Genomic DNA, 22,612 nt, shown 5'->3' on the forward strand with positions numbered 1-22,612 from the left:
CCAGATCTGACTGCTCACATAGGTTCCTAGCCAGAATGCAGGACCCCCATCTAACCCAGGAGGTGCACAGCCCCACCAAGGGAGACGCCTTGTTGGACCTGGTGCTGGCCACGGGAGACGACCTGGTGAGAGGGCTGCGGGTGCTCGACCACCTGGGCGACAGCGAACATCGCCTGCTGGAATTCATCATCCAGCACAAGGTGGCAAATGCCTGCAGCAAGGCAGCAGCCCTAGATTTCAGGAGGGTGGACTTCAATGAGCTAAGGAGAATAGTTGGGGAAGCACTGAGGTCCCAGAGGGGAGGGGAGCAGGAGTCCAAGAAGAGTGGTCACTCCTTAAGGAGACAATCCTCTAAGCCCAAAGGGAGGTAATCCCAACACGGATCAAAAGACGCAGGAGGGCACAAAGGCCCCCATGGCTCACCAAAAACACCCAGGAATGTCTCCTAGCTAAAAGGGAGGCGTACACCCAATGGAAGGGAGGGGCCATCACCAGGAAGGATTATACTGTGGTTGCTCAGAGATGCAGGGGAGCAGTCAGGAAGACCAAGGCAGAGATGGAACTGGGACTAGCTTCCCGGATCAAGGACAACAAGAAGTCCTTTTTTAAATACATAGGGGGTAAAAAGAAGATTCCGGGTAACGTGGACCCCTGCAGGACATACTAGGAAATTTGGTCATCACACCAGACAACAAAGCCAACATATTTAATGATTTCTTTGCCTACATTTTCCTAAGCAGGGACAGTCACCCCCACTCTGGGCCCCCCTTAAGCCCCAGGGGAGGCACACCTAGGCCAAGGGTTAGTGAGAAACTAATTAGGAAACTTCTGGAGGGACTGGATGTATTCATGTCAGCTGGTCTGGATGATCTCCACCCAAGTGCTGAGGGAATTGGCTGAGGTCATTGCGGGACCCCTGGCACGGCTTTATGAGCACTTGTGGTGCTCTGGTGTGGTGCCAGAGGACTGGAAGAGGGCCAATGTGGTTCCCATCTTCAAAAAAAGGAGGAAGGAGGACCCGGGAAACTATAGGCCAGTTAGTCTTACCTCGATCCTGGGTAAGCTTTTTGAGAGAATTATTCTGGCACATGTCCACGAGGGGCCAACAGGGGAGATTATGCTTAGGGGCAACCATCATGGGTTCATTAGAGGCAGGTCTTGTCAAACCAACCTGGTGGCCTTCTACAACCAGGTCACCAAATCCTTAGATGCAGGGGTAGCAGTAGACATAGTCTTCCTGGACTTTCAGAAGGCCTTCGACACTGTCTCTCACCCCGTTCTCATTAAGAAACTGGGGGACTGTGGTGTTGACACCCACACAGTCAAATGGGTTGCCAACTGGCTGGAGGGCTGCACCCAGAGAGTGGTGGTGGATGGGTCATTTTCGACCTGGAGGGATGTGGGCAGTGGGGTCTCCCATGGCTCGGTCCTCGGGCCCGCACTGTTCAACATCTTCATCAGCAACTTGGACGAGGGGGAAAAAGCACCCCGTTCATATTTGCTGATGACACTAAGATGTGGGGGGATGTGGGCATGCTAGAAGGGCGGAATAGGCTGCAATCAGACCTAGACAGCTTACAGAGGTGGGCGGATGAGAATAGGATGGGATTCAACACCAACAAGTGCAAATGATGCACCTGGGAAGGAACAACCGGCACCATACCTACAGGCTGGGGAACTCCATTCTCGTCAGTACAGAGACGGAAAAGGATCTTGGAGTCATCATTGATTCCAAGATGAACATGGGCCGGCAGTGTGGGGATGCAATCAGGAAGACCAACTGCACCTTGGCATGCATCCACAGATGCATCTTGAGCAGGTCCAAAGAGGTGATCCTCCCCCTCTACGTGGCACTGGTCAGGCCGCAGCTGGAGTACTACGTCCAGTTCTGGGCACCGCACTTCAAGAGGGATGTGGACAACATGGAGAGGGTCCAGAGGAGGGCCACCCACATGATCAGGAGGCAGCAGGGCAGGCCCTACGAGGAAAGGCTGCAGGACCTGAACCTGTTCAGCCTCCACAAGAGGAGGCTGAGGGGGGATCTAGTGGCCTGTTACAAACTAATCAGAGGGGACCAGCAGGCATTGGGGAAGTCCCTGTTCCTCCGTGCACTACCAGGGGTGACCAGGAATAACGGTCACAACCTGGCAGAGGGTAGATTTAGGCTAGCTATCAGGAGGCGCTACTACACAGTCAGGACAGCTAGGATCTGGAACCAACTTCCAAGAGAAGTGGTGCTGGCTCCTACCCTGGGGGTCTTTAAGAGCAGGCTAGATGAACACCTCGCCGGGGTCGTTTGACCCCAGTACTCTTTCCTGCCATGACAAGGGGTCGGACTTGATGATCTGCTCAGGTCCCTTCCAACCCTAGAAGCTACGAAACTATGAAATGATCTGAATGTGTTGTGCCTCAAACAAGAACACCTTTCAGTGAGTGGTAGCCACTAACACCATGCAGGGTTATTGCAAAACCCCCCAAAAACATGCTACCAGTACTGCTTTCCCAATGTCCTGGGTGAGCCTGGAAATCTCCCATGCAGATCAGGCACTGACTAGCCTTTCAGCCTGCTTCGCTTCTGAGATTTAAAAAGCAAACAGCCCAAGGCATTATGGCTACACACTTAAATCTATAAACTGAGAGGTACAAAGGTATTTACACAGAAAATCTGCACAAAAGTGCAGGAGTTCTAGTATAATCTCAAAAGCAAGTGTAGTGGAAACACAACATGTAATATTTTTTGTTCAAAAGGTGATGTTCAATACTAATCTTAAAAGACCAAATTTGGATTAGTAATAAAATCCTATGAAGATCACGACTGGTGGCATCCCCAGTAAGCAGCAGGTGCATTAAAAATTACATTGAGAACAACTAGCACTGAAGGATTCATAATCTCTGCTGACATTTCTCAAGTGCAACACAGAAGAACAACTGATACTTAACTTGGTTGCAGAAAATTGTTTCCCTTCTCTAACTCTCATTTATAAATGTTGCATTTTAACAAACATAAAGCTATTATTCCATAAAGTACAAACATCCCTTTCCTGCTGACAGCTTTTGGTGCCCAGGAATCAAACAGTTTGAAAGACTTCTTCAGCAACTACCATAATTACCTGAATCCAAAATGACTCTGAATTTAAGATGATCCCTCAATATTATTCTATACATGGAAAATGTACAAACTTGTTATAATTTATAGAATCTAATTATTGCAGGGTCATCTTAAATTTGCTTCCTGCACTGCTGCAGTGGGAAAAGCAGTGACAGTGGGAAAATGGTAGGGAACTCAGCCTATGGATCCCCTCACACCGCTGACTCTGCTCCAGCCCAGGGCATGTAGCACATGGTTACTCCTGTCTCAGCCTGGCCAGAGAGCAGCTGGTGCAGTGGCAGCAACTCCAGCTGGGCCCCAGAGACAGGGATGGAGTTGCTGCCACCTCATCTGCTGCTGTGGCCAAGCTAGAATTGAAGCAACCATATGCTCCATGCCATGGACTAGAGCAGAGCTAGAGCCACCTGGAGCCAGAGGGCAAGTAGAAACTGTGGGTATGGGGAAGTAGAGGCAGCAGGGGGCAAGCAGTGGTTGCAACTGACCGCAGCCTACTTCCCTACCCCTGTCAGCACCCTGTGCTCAAATCCAAGACAAGGGGCTTCCCCCCACAATAAAAGGGGGGGAAACCCTATCTTGGATTTGAGTACCATATTTTCACGCATATATCCCACGGGCTATACACGTTTTTACAAACTTGATGGGTGGGTGCGGGCTATACAAAGGTGTGGGCTATGCCGAGTCTTTAGAACAGCATAGCCTGTCCCCGGCTGTGGGCTTCGGCTCCAGCTTCGGCGGCCATGCCCAACAGAGTGCAGCTGATGGTGGGGAGTGGGGCTCTGCAGGGGAGGAAAGGGGAGGGGATGGATAAGGAGCTGCGAGCCCCACTCTCCGCCACCCGCACTCTGCTGGGCACAGCCGCCAGAGCCCGCAGCCCGGGACGGGCTTGCGGGCTCTGCAGGGGAGGGGAAGGATGAGAAGCTGCGAGCAGAGGGCTCTGGCTCCAGCCGCTGTGCCCAGCAGAGTGCGGCTGGCGATGGTGGTGGGGATAGGGGCTCACAGCTCCTCGTCCCTCCCCTCCCCTGCAGAGCCCGCGCTTGCAGCCATGTCTCAGGGCGTGGGGAATACACGGGTGCGGGGAATACACGGAGTATTTTACAAAAACACAATTTTCTGCAGGTTATACATGGGTGCGGGCTATATGTGCGAAAATATGGTAAATATATTTTTTACACTGCATTTCTGTGCATGAGGTTAAGTCTGCTGCAGAATAAAAGTTGTTCTTTCAACTCCTTCCTTTCAGTCAGGTCTCCTCTTCTCAACAGTGAAAACTAAGAAGCCAGGCAGGGACAACATATATGATATGGCTAGGTCACAGAGCTCCCGAGAAGAGCAAGATTATCAAAGACTTAAAAGAGAGAAGCTTAGGGAAAGGAAGACCTGCACAAAATTTTAAGCATTCAAGTGGAGTGAAAAACACCAAAAATGGGATGCCATGGAGAGAGGCGCCAGCCACGCTGGCAAGGAGCACAGCCAGCCAGAGCAGGGAGCTGCTATCTTGTGATGGGGTCAGCTTGTTCTGGGTCCAGGGCAGAGTTGTGATCTACTGCCTGCATGTTCCGGGCAGGGGCATGCAGGCAATGAATTGCGGCTCTGCCCCAACTTGGGACCACATTGTCACTGCTGCAAGAAGCCAGGGCAGAACCACAATCTGCAGTCTGCATGCTCCAGCAGGGGCGCACAGTGTGCTCTGGCCCCAGACCAAGCTGCCCCCGCCACAAGTTCCCAGCAGCTCTGGAGCGGCCCCCTGCCCTGCCCTACCAGTGTGGCTGGGGCTGGTCTCCATGGCAACCCCAGCCTTGCACTATCACATTACAGCTGTGGCTAGGGTCTCCATGGACACTGGCCTCAGCCACACTGGCAGGGGCAGCTGGCAAACAAGTCACTCTGACAGTCATTTTGTCCACCCCTTGGTCTAGGACCACTATTCTATTTCTTGACTTTCCATAATAATTTTTTGTCCCCTCCCCCACAAGATGGTGGCATGATTAAATGTTTTCATGTATGCAACCTATACTTTCCTCCTCCCACTCATCTCAAGGGAACATTCACTTGCAACCAAAAATGTACACATCCAGTAGCATCCCTCATAGTATTGCTCCAAAATGTATTAAGAGAAAGCTTGTACAAATTCTCCGTGAAGCCCCCCAACGGGAAGCTTGATCTTTGGGTTCTAACAATTAAGACAACCAAATGAGCAAAATAATCTGTGTGTGTGCTACAAAGGTTAAGAAAATCAGTGCAAAACCCTCAGATGGGAAGAGCTTGCCCCACACAGCACATAATAAAAGTGATGCTGAGACCTCACTCTGGGATTATTAGCCATTCTCTTGAGAGACCTTTCAAACCATCTTCCCTGTGACACCACAACTATGGAATTCCCTGCAGCACATTTTCTAAAACTAAATAAGCCTAGACAAATGAATCCCAAATTCTGGGGTTTTTTACTGACAGAAAGCAGTGCAGGCACTGAATCTTATGGTGTCACTGCAAGACGATCAAAGGAGAGTTGAAAGCACTTAGCAGTAACATAGATCTCAAGCTTTTTAGACTCAAGACATTTCGCATTATGAGACTCAAAGCACCCTTCAGAAAATACCACTCTTCACTTTCACTCATCAGACTGCCAGACCAAACAGCACCCACAACTACAGCCCAGCCCAGACCGACAAGCGAAGCAATCAAACAGGTAAGAGAGAGGGGCCAGGGTAACGCTGGGACTAGAGGGTCAGTACACACACCCACAGGAGGCCTCAAATGCCTCTACACAAACGCTCGTAGTAAGGGCAACAAGCAGGAGGAACTCACCCTCCTGCCGGCTGACACCAGCCCGGACATAGTGGGGATTACAGAAATGTGGTGGGACGAATCGTATGATTGGGCGGTCAATGTCAAGGGCTATAGGCTGTACAGGAGGAACAGGATAGGAAAGAGAGGTGGGGGCGTGGCGCTCTATATTAAGGAGGAATACACATCCTCGTTAATTAGCAAAGAGTCAGGGGAGGGGCACTCTGAAGTGCTTTGGGTTAGAGTACAAGGCAATCGAGGGGAAAGGGACTTAACGGTGGGAGTCTACTACAGACCTTCCAACCAGGGAGAAGAGCTTGACCAGGAATTCTTGGGTCAGCTCACAGAGGTAGCGAAGGCTAAGGATGTGGTTGTCATGGGGGACCTGAATTTCCTGGACATCTGCTGGGAAGAGCAGTCAGCCAGGTCTGACCGCTCACGTAGGTTCTTGGCCAGAGTGCAGGACCTCCATCTAACCCAGGAGGTGCACAGCCCACCAGGGGAGACGCCTTGTTGGACTTAGTGCTGGCCACGGGTGATGACCTGGTGAGGGGGCTGCGGGTGCTCGACCACCTGGGCGACAGTGATCATCGCCTGCTGGAATTCACCATCCAGCGCAAGGTGGCAAAGGCAGTAAGGCAGAGGCCCTAGATTTTAGGAGGGCAGACTTCAACGAGCTAAGGAGGATAGTTGGAAAAGCACTGAGGTCCCGGGAGGGGGGAAGGGGAGCCAGGTGTCCAAGGAGACTGGTCGCTCCTTAAGGAGACGATCCTCCAAGCCCAAAGGAAGGTAATCCCAACGAGGATCAAAGGGAGCAGGAGAGCACACAAGCCTCCGTGGCTCACCAAAAGCATCCAGGAATGTCTCCTTGCTAAAAAGCAGGCTTATACCCAATGGAAAGAAGGGGTCATCACCAGGGAGGACTATTCTGTAGTTGTTTGAGGATGTAGGGGGGTAGTTAGGAAGGCCAAGGCAGAGATGGAACTGGGGCTAGCTTCCCAGATTAAGGACAATAAGAAGTCCTTTTTTAAATACGTAGGGGGTAAAAAGAAGGTCCCGGGTAATGTGGGGCCCTTGCAGGACGCCACGGGAAACTTGGTCGTCACACCAGACGGCAAAGCTAACATGTTTAATGATTTCTTTGCCTTCGTCTTCCTAAGTAGGGACCAGAACAGCCACCTCCCTGCTGGGCCCCCCTCGGGGCCCCAGGGGAGGCACACCTGGGCCATGGGTTAGCGAGGATTTAGTTAGGGAGCTTCTGGAGGGGTTGGACGTATTCAAGTCAGCCAGTCCGGATGATCTCCACCCTAGAGTTCTAAAGGAACCGGCCGAGGTCATTGCAAGTCCCCTGGTACAACTTTATGAGCACTCATGGTGCTCTGGTGAGGTACCGGAGGACTGGAAGAGGGCCAACGTGGTCCCCATCTTCAAAAAAGGCAGGAAGGAGGACCCGGAAAACTATAGGCCGGTTAGTCTCACCTCGATCCTAGGCAAGCTGTTCGAGAAAATTATGCTGGCACACATCCAGGAGGGGCCAGCAGGGGACTACATGCTTAGGGTCAACCAACATGGATTCATCAGTGGCAGGTCCTGTCAGACCAACATGGCGGCCTTTTACAATCAGATCACCAGATCATTAGTTGCAGGGGTAGCAGCTGATATAATCTTCCTGGACTTCTGGAAGGCTTTTGACACTGTCTCTCACCCCGTTCTCATTAAGAAACTGGGGGGCTGTGGTGTAGACACCACACAGTCAAATGGGTCGCCAACTGGCTGGAGGGCTGCACCCAGAGGGTGGTAGTGGATGGGTCCTTCTCAACCTGAAAGGACGTGGGCAGTGGGGTTCCGCAGGGCTCGGTCCTCGGGCCCGCACTGTTCAACATCTTCATCGGCGATTTGGATGAGGGGATAACAAGCACCCTGTTCAAATTTGCTGATGACACTAAGATGTGGGGGGACGTGGGCACATTGGAAGGATGCAACAGGCTGCAATCAGACCTCGACAGGTTACAAGGGTGGACGGACAAGAATAGGATGGGTTTCAACACAGACAAGTGCAAGGTGATGCACCTCGGGAGGGACAACCGGCACCATACCTACAGGTTGGAGAACTCCCCTCTTATCAGCATGGAGGCGGAAAGGGATCTGGGGGTCATCATTGACTCCAAGATGAACATGGGCCGACAGTGTAGGGAAGCAGTCAGGAAGGCCAACCGCACCTTGGCATGCATCCACAGATGCATCTTGAGCAGGTTCAAGGAGGTGATCCTCCCCCTCTATGCGGCACTGGTCAAGCCGCAGCTGGAGTATTGCGTCCAATTCTGGGCGCCGCACTTCAAGAGGGATGTCAACAGCATGGAGAGGGTCCAGAGGAGGGCCACTCGTATGATCAGGGGACAACAGGGCAGGCCCCATGAGGACAGGCTGCGGGACCTGAACCTGTTCAGCCTCCAAAAGAGAAGGCTGAGGGGGGGATCTTGTGGCCTGTTATAAACTAGTCAGGAGGGATCAGCAGGCATTGGGGAAGTCACTGTTTCCCCGAGCACCGCCAGGAGTGACCAGGAATAACGGTCACAAGTTGGCAGAGGGTAGGTTTAGGTTAGATATCAGGAGGTGCTACTTCACAGTCAGGGCGGCTAGCGTCTGGAACCAGCTTCCAAGAGAAGTGGTGCAGGCTCCTACCCTGGGGGTGTTTAAGAGGAGGTTAGATGAACATCTCGCTGGGGTCATTTGACCCCAGCATTCTTTTCTGCCATGGCAGGGGGTCGGACTAGATGATTTGCTCAGGTCCCTTCTGACCTTAGAAACTATGAAACTATATCTTGACAATGGATAGAATAACAGAGCAATTCTTCTGTTGCAAAGAACTCAGGGAGCCCACAACAGATCAGAATGTTTTTGGCACTCTAGATTCCTATCTGAAATCTCTGAGTTTACCTTGTGAATCATGTGTAGGTTTTTGGACTTAACTATGCTAATATTGCATGGTGCCCTGCAGCACCCCAGCATGCCACGGCACCCTGGTTGAGAATCATTGAGACACCAGTGGCCTTTCTGAAGGGATGTGTGTATTGACAGTTGGGAAAGTATACACTTCAGTACTTGGGCATCAGGGGATGGAACCCCTCTATCTACTCCTCCAAGTCAGCCAGATTCTGGTACAGACTTTGTAATCTTTATAACCTGGCCGCCTGATCTCCCTCCTGCCTCCATCCATTGCTTCCAACCCTTCTTAGACTGAGTATGAGCCAGCAGTGTGCCCCTGTTGCAAAGAAAGCTAACAGCATACTGGACTGCATTGGTAGGTGTGTTGCCAGTAGGTCCAGGGAAGTGATTATTTCCTTCTACTCAGCACTGGTGAGGCCCCATCTGGAGTACTGTGTTCAGTTTTGGGCACCCCGCTACAGAAAAGAATGTGGACAAATTGGAGAGAGTCCAACAGAGGGCAACAAAAATGGTGAGGGGACATGACATATGAGGACAGGCTGAGGGAACTGTATTTATTTAGTCTATAGAAGAGAAGATAGAGTGGATCTAATAGCAGTCTTCAGCTACCTGAAGAGGGGTTCAAAAGGGGATGGAGCTAGACCATTTAAGTGGTGGCAGATTACAGAACAAGGAGCACCAGTCTCAAGTTGCAGCAAGGGAAGTTTAGGTTAGATATCAGGAATAATTTCCTCACTAGGAGGGTAGTAAATTACTGGAACAGGTTATCCAGAGAGGTGATGGAATCTCTGTCCTCGGAGGTTTTTAAGACTCAGCTAAACAAAGCCTTGGCTAGGAAGATCTAGTTGGGAATGGCCCTGCTTTGAGCAGGGGGTTGGACTAGATGACCTCCTGAGGTCCCTTCCAACCCTAACTTTCTATGATTCTACCCTTTCTACATTCTCTGTGTACAGTGAGCCAGAAAACCCAGCGACAGTAGTGGAAGCATGACTCAGAGAAGTTCAAAGCACTCAGATCCAGCATGTGGTCCAAACACAGCACTCTGGTGTCTGGGAGAGAGAGCTTGACTAGGGCAGTAAGGAAGCTGAGCTAAATATCTTCTCTGCCATGCTTGCCAATCAGTCCAAATGCAGAAGACAACAGGATCCTTTGGTATACAGAAACAAGAGTGCTGGGAATTTGACTGACAAAGTTATAGCTGCTAAAATATCTATGCAAGAAGGATTTTACAGTGTGTCCAGAAAAAAAACCAAACCCCAAATAACACTCCCACCCCTAAGTGCATTACTGGAAGCAGCAGCATGTTATTTTGACTCAGCTTCAAGTATCTCTATAGATTAGGCACTTCAGTGGGTTTTTTGGCGCTTTCATCTAATAGCTGACTAAATCAGCTTTAGATAAAAGTACCAAAGGAGCCCCACTAAAGCACTCAATCCATACAGACATCAGGCAAACCAGATCCAATGTGCTGCCTCTTTTGGACATGCACTGGGTTCAGCCAAGTTTAAAGTGCCATTATTGGGGGGGAGGGAGAGGCGGGGGTGTTGGAGTTTAACATCTGCAAGCAGCTTCAGAGTAGCAGCCAAATAAGGCACAAACATCAGTCAGTCATCTGCCTGAGCAGACCTGCTTCCACTGTGTTCAAAGTCAATGGTTCAACCAAGCCTACCAGTCCATAACAAGCTAGCCAGACACACCAGTTTGTGCACCCAACAGCACACAAGGACAAGGAAATGATGTTAACTAGCATCACATCCAGCCACCTTTGGCTCCTCAGGCCAAATGACCAAGCACACATGTACAGTTGGGCCAGTTAGGTATATATCCAACGTGAGGCTCAAACTCACAACTCTGGAGCTGTAGCAAGACACATTAACATAGTGCCACTACATGCTGGCACTTCTGTCAGCCTGCAGTGAAGGAAATGGGTCCCTTCCTGTCTCTCCAAAGTAACAACTGGAACCCTATTAACAGTTCCTAATGGTGTCACAGAGATATTAATCGGCCCACCACCAATAGCAAGGCCAGCACTGGTGCAAAGTTACAGCTCCAACTGTCCATGAAATATACACTAGGCACAGATATTTTATTTGGGAGGGGGGTAATATCTTTTACTGGATCAACTCTATGGCTGGTAGAGATTTTAGACAAGCTTTTGAGCACAAAGTGCTCTCCCTCAGGTGACCTGAAAACATTCCACAAGCACCTGTCAGATCTCATATCTAGAATCCTGATGCTGCTACCCCTCAATATTTATGGATTAAGATACACGCGCATGCCTGATTTTTTTTCAGGTTATCAATTACAACTCCCTGCCCCGTTTTGAGAAAATTTAGCCCCACATCCAAGTGCTAGAGCCCATATACAAATAAATCATTTCCCTTCATTTATTTGAGGCACATGCAAAGGAACAGCCTCATTAAAAACTACATACCAAAAGTGGAGTCTCTGTCAGCTATCCATCTCAGAGCCCAATCTGCTTTCTTCTTGACACATGGCATTGTTTCAATCGCATTAAATAAAAACTCTCTATAAAATCAAAAAAAAAGGAAGTATCAGAAGATTCTTTTGCAGTGGTCTGTATTAAGGTAGGAAGACTGGAATGCTACTGCATTCAGCACAGTGGGCGTTTATATGCATGTTCCGGGAGTGGGGGGATGAAGGGGGCACTTTAATTAGACTAGCTCCGAGAGCTGCTTTAATTAAAGCACCTGGAGCCCTTCGTGTATCAGCACCTCTGCACTTCAAAATGGCAGGAGAGGCACTTTATCTAAACCTCACTGAACGAGCTTTAGATAAAGCACCGCCACTACCATTTTTAAGCATGTGGGTGCTGATACCTGAGACAAGGGAGGCTGCTGGAGTGCAGTAATGGCTCAATTAATTGAGCCTGCTCTGACACACTGTAATTGCAGTGCGCAGCGCATCAAAGCAGCCTCCCTGCTCATGTATAGGACCCCAGTGTGCACACAGAATGACAGAAAGTCCCTACCCCAAAGACTATATCTGTCTAAACACCCAAGGGAACATGGGGAAGCAGATGCACAGAAAGGGGAGTAACCTACATAAGGCCATGCAGTAGGTCAGTGGCAGAGACAGAACTACAACCCAAGTCTCCTGATCACCAATCCACTCCCTGTTCACCACACTGTGTTGCCTGTTATTCTATGAGCAAAATGGTAACCAGGAGTCCAACCCTCCTGCTGCCTATTTTTGCAGGCTACAAATAGGCACGGGACACAGTTTCCCCAGAACACATACCCTGATCCTGCCTAGCTCCAGTAACTGTTCTAAATACCTCATAAGAGTGCAGGGTCACTTTGGAAGCCACTTTGTAGCTACTTCTCCCTTCCCCAGATGCCAGGGAGTTCCAGGAGACATTGGCTTCCCCAAGGCAATGAGAGAAATCATCCAGCAAGTGCAATAATGCATAACCAACCCCCACTGAATCAGCCCCCAGCCACAGACCAACATTAAAACCCCCCAGCTTTGATGATGATTTAAACTAAGCTGATACTATCATCCCGATTCAGGAATAAATGGCTACTGACATTCCCTGCAGCACAGCAGGATACATCCGCACCCAAAGCAGCTGTCAATGCACAAGGCAGTGTCAGTTCCTGCTGTGCTGATTGCAACAGCAGCTGCTTTTGCACTCCTCCAGGGTGAATGCTGTCCGAGCTGCTCCCCCCTACCTCCCTTCAGCTTCACTACCGGTCATTTTAAAAGGACATTTTGAAGAACAATGGAAACAAACTAGTTGTATGCAAGTGAAATGACAGAACTTCTTAGTAAAGCCAGTTAGCAAATAACTCTACACTGCAACATCTGACTAATAACTGAACTGATCTACCTTAGCTCAACCCTGAACTGAGACAAGAACTCAGAAGCAGCAACAGGCCTAACTAATTTTTAACCTGTCATTTAGATTACACGCCACACATGCAGAACTCCGGACAAACATTAGCTAACCTTCATGAGATTCCCATGAGGTCAGCAGGCAAGTATCATTATTTCCAATTCCACAGAAGAGGAACATAGGCTCAGAAAGTTTAAGTGCGTGGCCATGGGGAAAGTCATGTCAGCACAAAAGAGAGGCTAGCTGATACTGCTGCACAGTACATGACTAGCACAGGGGCAACACAGCTTGTACTGAAGTACTAGGTTCAGTGGCTCAGTGACAACATTAATAGAATTACCGTTTCTCAGGATCTTTGATGTAAGTGTCTATTAGCAGACTGTACATCTCTGAGTGAACATTTTCAATGAGAATCTGAAAACCATAGAAACAGCGAGCTTCTGGGATCTGCACTTCCTGGCTAAAACGTTCCACCTACCAAAAAAAATGCCTGTTAGGGTCTCAGTACTAGATGAGAGACTATTTTAAGCCTAAGAGGAAAACAATAAAGCCCTTGCCTTGAAGAAAAAATGGGAACAGTGCAGTTAATTATTGCACGTGTATGCAAATAGGTAGGAAGGTTGTGGTGATGCTCTTTGGGAAGCAGTGGAAAAGAAAATTAAATAAATCTGCTTCTGTAGTCCTTATATAAAATGCTATCACCTGGTATGGTTATGCACCAAGGAACAAATCAGAACATCTAAAACAGCAACAACTTTTAATTACATGACAGTTCACAGGCCTGGGCCACACCAGAGTGCTGTCGCAGAATGTATCCATATCTACAGGACCCCAACTTTCTGCTGGCAGTTACACTACCTCTCTGACCAAAAAAAGGCTTCTGATACCACCAAGCAGCTAGCAGAAGACATGTAGACATGCCTGGACCATCTGCGGTCTACCACAGTCCCTTCAGCTGCTGTGCCTTCCCAGAGGTAAACTTTGTACCCTGCCATCCCAGCTGATGAAGCACAGCTATGGAGAGCTGACAGAAGCTACATGGGTGTCAAATACTCCAGCAACTTCCCTGCCAGCAGAAGCTCCATTGCAGACAAGGCCATGAAATATCTGTCACACAGAATTAAAGCACGTCACTCACACGGTCACCATATTAAAATCTATTCCCTGTCCATACTCCCAAGTCATACATACACAAGGTTCAAAATGGATTATTTTCAGTCCTATATATACACAATGGTTTAAGGCATGCTCTCCAGAAGCTCAGCAGGGCTAGAAGTGGCAGTTGTAGCATTAGAAAAACAGTTGCAGCATTTTAACGGTAAATACCACTTGCTTATAAACCTTAACACAATATGTAGCAAGTGCCCCACTGGTCTTTTAAAAAGGCTGTGCTAGGGACAGATGATGCAATTTTACCAATTAAATGAGAAACACAGATGACCATGGTTCAGAACAGAGGATCTAAATATGAGAATTCTTACCATCATATCAAGACATTGGCCTAAGTAGGACAAGTTGCTCAGATACCAAAGCAAAGATGAGATGATGGGTCACAGATACAATGCAACTATTAATTCAGAGTCATTTGATTATACTAAGGCAAAAGAGAAATGAAAACTATGCCAAGTCAATGTGAAGGGCAAAACATTATAAATGGACCCACTATAAAGATATCTTACCAGATTTTCATTTACAATTCCATCGCTGGCTGCAAAAAATGCCAGGATATGTGATATAAAATATTTTTCTTCCGATTTCAACTTGTTCCAGTGAGGAAGGTCCTTTGACAAATCAACCTTATGGGATAAAAAGAACGAATTAGAACACGATTGCCTTTTAGTGATGATGATAACCTAAAATCGGAGGTGGGGGAACTACTACCACTGCTGGCCTGCTAAGCAACCCTTGCAAAGCCAGCAGGCCAAGGCACTTAAGGGAGCCCACCCCTGCCCCAGCCCTGGAACAAAATGTAGGCAGGGCAAGGGCCCCCAAGGAGACACTTACGTGCCTATACACAAATGCTGGGAGCTTGGGGAACAAACAGGAGGAACTTGTCCTCCTGCTAAACACAAATAACTATGATGTCACTGGGATAACGGAGACCTGGTGGGACTTCACCCATGACTGGATCATGGGTATAGCTGGCTACACCCTGTACAGGAGGGATTGAGTGGACAAAAGGGGTGGGGGCGTAGCTCTCTACATCAAGGAAAGCTTTGCATCCCTGCAAGCAGACACTGGCACCCATGGTGTACTTGAGACCCTCTGGGTTAAAATCCATGGGGAACATGGCACAGGGGATACTATGGTGGGGGTCTACTACAGACCCCCTACCCAGGGTCAAGACCTTGACCAGGAGTTTGCCAGGGAACTGGCTGAGGCCACATGCTCCCAGTGTATGGTTGTCATTGGAGACTTTAACTACCCAGACATCTTGTGGGAGGAGTGCTCAGCCAAATCTGAGCGGTCACAAAGCTTTCTCTCATGCGTGGATGACCTCTATCTGATGCAGGAAGTCTATGGGCCGACGAAAAGTAGAGCGCTGCTTAACCTGGTACAGGCAATCAAGGACGACCTAATCAGCGACCCAATGATTGAAGGGAAGCTGGATGACAGGGATCATGAGCTGATCACCTTCACAATCCGCCGTAAAGCTGGCTAGTCAGTAAGTAATACAGAAGTCCTCAACTTCACAAAAGCTGACTTTGACAAGCTCAGGAGGCTTGTTAGTGAGGCCCTGAAGGGCCACAACCCAAAGGGGAGGGGAGTTTAGGATGAGTGGTTGCTCCTCAAGGGAGCAATCCTGGATGCGCAAGCAAAGTCTATCCCATCCCAAAGGAAAGGCAGCAAAAGGGCACAGCAGCCCCCTTGGCTCTCCAGGGAACTAGTGGACCTCCTGCATCTTAAAAGAAAGACTGACAAAGGATGGAGGACTGGAACTGCCACCAAGGAGGAATACTCTGCTCTGGTCCGGACCTGCAGAGAGCAAACCAGGAAAGCCAAGGCTGTGATGGAACTCCAGCTAGCTACAAATATCACGGACAATAAAAAGTCCTTTTTTAGATATGTGGGAAGCCAGAAGAAAAGCAAGGGCAACGTTGGACCCCGGCTAAACCAGATGGGGCAACTGACAACCGATGCCCAGGAAAAAACAAACTTGCTAAATGGGTACTTTGCATCAGTTTTTCGCCTGTTCCATGGGACGCTCCCTGAGGGACAGGGAGGCCCAGGTGAGGGAGATTCCTTACCACCCACCAAAGCTGACCTCGTGAAGGAACACCTCGACAGGCTGGATACCTTCAAGTCAGCTGGCCCTGATGGGTTACACCAAAGGGTACTCAGGGAGCTGGCGAGCATCATAGCTCAGTCCCTGGCATGGATCTTTGAGAGTTCTTGGCACTCTGGTGAAGTGCCCAATGATTGGAAGAGGGCCAACGTGGTGCCTATCTTCAAAAAAAGTAGGAAAGTATATCCAGCAAATTACAGACTCATCAGCCTGACCTCTATCCTGGGCAAGGTCTTGGAAAAGATTATCAAAGAGGCCATCCTATACAAGCTAGCTGACGGGAATATCCTGAAGGATACCCAGCATGGGTTTGTTGCGGGTAGGTCTTGTTTGACCAATCTCATTTCTTTTTACAACCAGGTGACTTATCACCTAGACAGGGGGAAGATATTGATGTCATATATCTTGACTTCAAAAAAGTCTCTGATCTTGTATCCCATGATCACCTCTTGGCAAAACTGGCTAATCGTGGCCTTGACCTCACTACGATTCGCTGGCTCGGAGATTGGCTCCACGGCAGGACCCAGAGGGTGGTGGGTTGACGGAAGTCAATCGTCGTGATGCCCAGTGACCAGTGGGGTCCCTCAAGGCTCTGTCCTAGGCCCTTTACTTTTTAACATCTTCATCAATGATGTGGACATTGATGTCAGCAGCAGGCTGACCAAGTTTGCCAACGACACCAAACAAGCATCCATATCTGAGGACAGGAGGGTGATCCAGACAGAGCCTGACAGGCTCATGAAGTTGGTGGATGAGAACCTGATGGTGTTTAACACCAAAAAATGCAGGGTTCTCCACCATGGGAGGAAAAACCTGCAGCATCCTTATAGGCTTGGCAGTGCTAAGCTGCTTAGCACTACAGATGAAAGGGACTTGGGGGTCATGACTGACCACAAGATGAACATGAGCCTTCGATGTGATGCTGCAGCTAGTAAAATGAGCAAAATGCTGGCTTGCATCCATAGATGCTTCTCAAGCAAATCCCGGGACGTCATTCTCCCCTTGTACTCAGCCCTGGTGAGGCCGCAGCTGGAGTACTGTGTCCAGTTTTGGGCTCCACAATTCAAAAAGGATGCGGAGAAGCTTGAGAGAGTCTAGAGGAGAGCCAAACATATGATCAGAGGTCAGGATAACAGACCTTATGATGAGAGGCTGAGAGCCATGGGACTCTTCAGCCTGGAAAAGCACAGGCTTGGGGTAATCTAGTGGCCACCTATAAGTTTATTAGGGGTGTTCACCAGGATCTGGGGGAATATCTGTTCACCAGAGCGCCCCAAGAGATGATGAGATCAAACGGTTACAAACTCTTCTACGACTGTTTCAGGCTGGACATAAGGAAGAACTTCTTTACTGTCCAAGCCCCCAAGGTCTGGAATAGACTGCTGCCGGAGGCGGTTCAAGCACCCACCTTGAATGCCTTGAAGACACATTTGGATGCTTATCTTGCTGGAATCCCATGACCCCAGCTGAGTTCCTGCCCCTGGGACAGGGGGCTGGACTCGATGATCCTCCAGGGTCCTTCCAGCCTGAATATCTATGAAATCTATGAAAGTAAAAAAGGAAGAAATGGTGCAAGTATAATTGCAGACCAACCCTCTGAACATTCAGAGATTTTGTTTACATTTCATAGACTTTCATAGACATTTGGGCTGGAAGGGACCCTGGAGGATCATCGAGTCCAGCCCCCTGCCCCAGGGGCAGGAAGTCAGCAGGGATCATAGGATCCCAGCAAGATAAGCATCCAAATGTGTTTTGAAGGCATTCAAAGTGCGTGCTTGAACCGTCTCCGGCAGCAGTCTATTCCAAAACTTGGGGGCTCAGACAGTGAAGAAGTTCTTTCTTATGTCCAGCCTGAATTGGTTGCAGCGGGTTTGTAATCAATTTAAATCAAGTACATAGTAACTGTGCAGTCCAATGGCCTCTGCCACTGTACCATAAGGTGATTTTAATTTTTAACTAGAAGAAGTGTTTGCTTTGTGCACAAAAGTCTATCTTCTGCAATCTTGAAAAAATATAGGACAATAGGAAAGTAAGTCTCAAAACAACTTCATGAGGCTAGTCCAGCTCCCTACTCAGGGAAAGATGGTCCCTGACTAAACCATCCCAGCCAAGTGTCTGTCTAACTTGGTCTTGATAATTTCTAAGGACAGAGATTCTACAGCCTCTTTCAGTAGCCTGTCCCAATGCTTTACCACCATCAGTCAGAAGGTTCTTCCTGATCACCAACCTAAATTGGCGCTGCCACAGGTTTGAGGATACTGCTCATTTAGGCCCCTGGCAGACATTCAATTAAAGATGTGAGGGGATCTGATCTGTGATCCCAACAATCATGCTTCCTGCCACGCTACAGGAGGCGTGACTGGGGATAAAATGCAAATCACACCATATTGCTGGTGGAGACACAGTCTGGGTTTATAATCTCAAAATACTCCTGTGCCAGCAAGTAGCAAGCCAGTCAGATGATCATAAGCAGAGTAAACCAGCAGAGCAAACCAGGTGAGGGCTCAAAGGCATCCATCAGGCTGGGAGCCCCAAACAGCTAATCAGTCTGGCTACACATACAATTTAAGGTACAATGGAAACCAGTCACAAAGTTATGCCATGCACTTTATATAATAACTTTGTGGCTCATTCCTGTTTTATTGTACCAGTAACTGAATGAACATGTGGTCAGGTTACTACATAAGATGTGTTTTACTGTTAATCATGGTGTGAGTTTAACATCTGGCAGAGCCTTAGAGTCACAGCATGAACACTAGGGCTAATATGTCTACAAAGATATTACTGGTGGAAAACTAGAACTTAATTTGCTTTTACTTAGTATCTTTCATCTGTTTATGAAGCACCTTAGGATGAAAATGCTATAGAAAAGGAATCGGCAATATTTTCCAGCAGCAGGGGGCTGGAATGACCTAGGCTGGGTCCAAGAAAGGTAGGTACTAGGACCTGTCTGGCACGTCTTCCTACAGCACCAGAGTCCCTGCTCTGTGAGTCAGATCCATCCCACAAGCCAGAGGTTGCTGAGTCCTACTATACAAATAAAATACTATCTCTGCAGTTCCCACACTTTGTCCAGATTTATCTCCATTCACACTAAAAATTATTTCATGTAACCCCATGTACACAATAGCTGGTGTTTGCATACCATAACTGACCTGGGGATTTTCTGGGTTGATTACTTGTCTGCTTACTGTTATACCACAGTGAAAGCTAAACTGAGACTGCCTACCCATAGGTGAAGCAGGGTTAAATTGCCCATGCTCATCTTACAGAATAGAAGCAGACATAGGAATGCAGAAACTGTTTACATGCCTCCAAATGACAGTGGACAGGGACTTAATGCTCCTCGGCTGCTTAGTGGTTAAGTTCCTGCAATTACCCTGGCAAATAAAAACATTAAACTGGGTCAATTTCTCCCTGTTTGGCTCTCACTTCAGGGCAACTGCAGATATGGCAACAGTCACGGCAGAACAGCTGTGGCACAATACAGCTTTGCCTTCCTGTTACTTTGGGCAACACAGGGAAATTGCAGGCTTAGGGATGTTAGAGACTGTGAGATTTGTGATCCCACTGGCAATTGTTGTAATGCTTTAGTCTGAAATTGCTAATACACATTTAGCTGAAAATAAATGCCTGCACGCACGCACACACACACACACACACACACACACACACAGTACTAAAGCATCAGGATTTCAAAGCCTGAATAGATGCCAATAATCAGAGCTAGTTTCCATGCATCTTTAAACTATACTTGCAATAAGTGACATTTTTTGTAAGAAGCTTGTAACCTAGGATGCAGTCAAGTTCTCAGGTGGTTGTTTTTTTTTAAAATCTGTGATGTTTATTGTCTACCATACAGGTATTATTGTGTGCCTGCCCTCTGCTCAGATTGCAAATTCTGACCGGGGTAGAAAACCACAGCTTCCTTCACATGGGCGGGCTTTTTGCTTTTAAATTACAGTGGCAGTTAAGTAAGGCCAGATGCGAAAGCAATCAGAAACTGGGGGGCGGAGGGAGTTTGCAGTTAGATTCCCCAATTCATTTCAGCAAGTCTCCTATGTACTAAAGGAGCTAAAGAGAGTGAGACATGGAAGTAGAAGTGTGACACAAGGCCATTTCACCTTTGGTCTTAAGCTCACATGCAATTCAGGGTCTAAATCTGAACCCACAGAAGTAGAAATATAAAGAATAGAGGACTGGGTTGCATGCAAATAGAAACTGGAAATTATTTTTTCCAGAGCTGGCAATTGAAGCAAACAGATATTTTGATCCATTTCCCAACAATCAGACCTAAATCACAAGAGCCACCAATAAAAATGGGCTACAGATAAGAAGACTTGCATCGAAGATTAAAAGAGCACAGAGTCTGAACAGGTCACTCACCCTATAAGGGAGGCCTGGGGCATGAGAAGAGGGGGGAGCTGAGAAGTGTGTATTGCTGTAACCTTTGGTTTGTAGCTGGAAAAGACCACATGGCCAGGGTTGTCTATATCAAGCACCTTCAGTAAAAACTAGCTATCTTAACTTCTAAGATTTAATTAAAGTCACATACATAACTTTATTATCCAGGAAGGAGTACTTAATGCAATTCATAGTAAGTATCTATAATAACAGCAGTAACTGATTACTTTTGTCTGCCTGAAAACAAACACACAAGTAGCACTTAAAGAGAGTATTTTCATCCATAGAGCTCAAAGCATTTTACAAGTGAATAAAGGCCCAAAAAATCCTAATGATGCTTCTGGGGTCACACATAATCTGTTGGTACCACAGCCTGGAACAAACATTATTGCTTCTCACTGAGCTGCATCACTCACCTCTTCTGCTGTCCAGAAGGATGCTTGTGCCTGTTTGTACATTTTCCATATATCAGGGTACTGGATAGGGAAGATGACAAATCGACGAGGATTTTTTCGAAGAAGGGGCTCGTCACTTGCTTTAAAACCATTTTCAATAGTGTTTGTAGAGGAACTCTGCAGGAAAAGCATCATATCATTTAAAGATACTATCTCTCATTATCCCTCAAATATCAACTTACTTTTGCTACTTTTTCCAGAGAGGTTACAGATTTAAAAATATTCCTTTGTATTGTATCAAGATCTTCATATACCTAATAAGAATAGCCACATGATCTTTAGTTTCCTTCCCTTTCCCTCCATCCTTTTGATGCCCAAGCTTGATCTTCTGCCTCTTTGTTTGGCCCTATCTAGCATAATTTAATGATGTTTTCCCCCTACCAGGTGCAACATTATCAGGAAATGTCTGAGGTTCAGTGCAAAAGAGAAAGTCCGTCTCTGGGGAAACTACACTCACTTGCACACAGCTCAGATGTACCGCAGCAAACACAACGTGCATGGACACGTGCAAAGTCACTTCATCTCAAGTATCAACCTGCATCTAGCACAGCTACTTGCGGTTCAACTCCAGATCATGCAAGATTAACTTCAGAATATCTCCACATTACAGATCACATGTCTATGCATGAGCTGTTCAAAACAAATTAATCTGGCATCTCAGATGAAATAAATATTCCTATTCGTAAAAAAAAGCAATACTTTGCAGGGATTTGTTTGCTTTCAGCCTGTGCCAATACACTCCTAATTGCTCCACTTTTAGTGGTCCCCCCCATTGTCATACCACAGTGCACTGCCTCACATTTGGGTTCATCCATCTGTGTGTCCCTCCACTAGTCTTGGGTACCCTTGACCAGGTTTCACCTTGCTTTAAATGCTGCCATATATAGCCCTTCTTATACCAAGCACTGGGAAACTCATACATCTGGAGTCACAGCCACTGCAGCAGTCACCCCACCTGCCTCGGCCTATTCACACACCCCTGCAGAGCTCTTGGACCCACCTGCTTTCTGGGAGTGCTGCATGTCCAGGCCACTCCAAAGAGGAGTTAGTGGACTGCAGACGTGTGTGTGTTCCACCTCAGGTCATCCAAACCCAGAAATGCAATACTGAGACCATTTCAGAGTGCCCCCCTCCAGCTGCTCTAGAGGCCTCATTTTCCAGTGTACTTGAGAACAGCTGCAGAAAGATGCCCCGATCAACATAAGCACCAATATATTTCCAGATTAAATGTATGCGAGTGGGAAGAAAAAGCTTAGGAATGGGAGCTGGAAGACACCAGCAATTAGACTATATACCCAATTGTATCCATACATGCGACTTATTTTTCCTGAAAAAAATAATCAAATCTCAAAGACACCAGTACCACAGAACAACAGACATGTTTATTGTAACAGCAGATACAGAAAGAAAAGAAATTCAGGAGAAAATGCTCTAGGGCTATTGCTTAATCAACACACTAAAATTTTATGAATAATTCAATGACAAGGCAAAAACTCCACAAAAAATCAGCTCACTGAGGCAACCCTAAATGCAGATTCAAAGACATTTTTAACAGCTTAGTAGGAAGGTTTGGCACACCCAGAGGAGAGGCTGCAGACCCCAGCACAGAACAAGGCAATGCTTCTCAACTATTACATACTCAAGGTTCCCCTCTGTAACTTTTCCAAATGCACTGGCACCCCAGCTGTAAACGACTAGCTTAGAGTGCACTTGGTATGCTTTGGCACTCATTTTGTCTTAGACAATGTAGTAGGGATAAAACCTAAAGT

The 22,612-nt window shown here is 47.7% G+C and overlaps 1 protein-coding gene across 1 annotated transcript in view; it reads right to left on the bottom strand.

Moving 5' to 3' along the window:
• The window catches only part of RRM2B (ribonucleotide reductase regulatory TP53 inducible subunit M2B), a 39,803-nt gene that overhangs the window by 15,114 nt on the left and 2,077 nt on the right, over positions 1-22,612 (bottom strand). The window contains exons 2-5 of the mRNA XM_090040452.1: positions 20,805-20,960; positions 14,378-14,494; positions 13,039-13,172; positions 11,274-11,368 (exon numbers count right to left, since the gene is read on the bottom strand). Coding sequence (XP_089896578.1) covers positions 11,274-11,368; positions 13,039-13,172; positions 14,378-14,494; positions 20,805-20,960 — 502 coding nt within the window. The remainder of the gene's footprint in view (positions 1-11,273; positions 11,369-13,038; positions 13,173-14,377; positions 14,495-20,804; positions 20,961-22,612) is intronic.

This window comes from Crocodylus siamensis, chromosome 3 (assembly GCF_052110815.1).
Source record: "Crocodylus siamensis isolate JL-2025a chromosome 3, ASM5211081v1, whole genome shotgun sequence".
NCBI lineage: Eukaryota > Metazoa > Chordata > Crocodylia > Crocodylidae > Crocodylus > Crocodylus siamensis.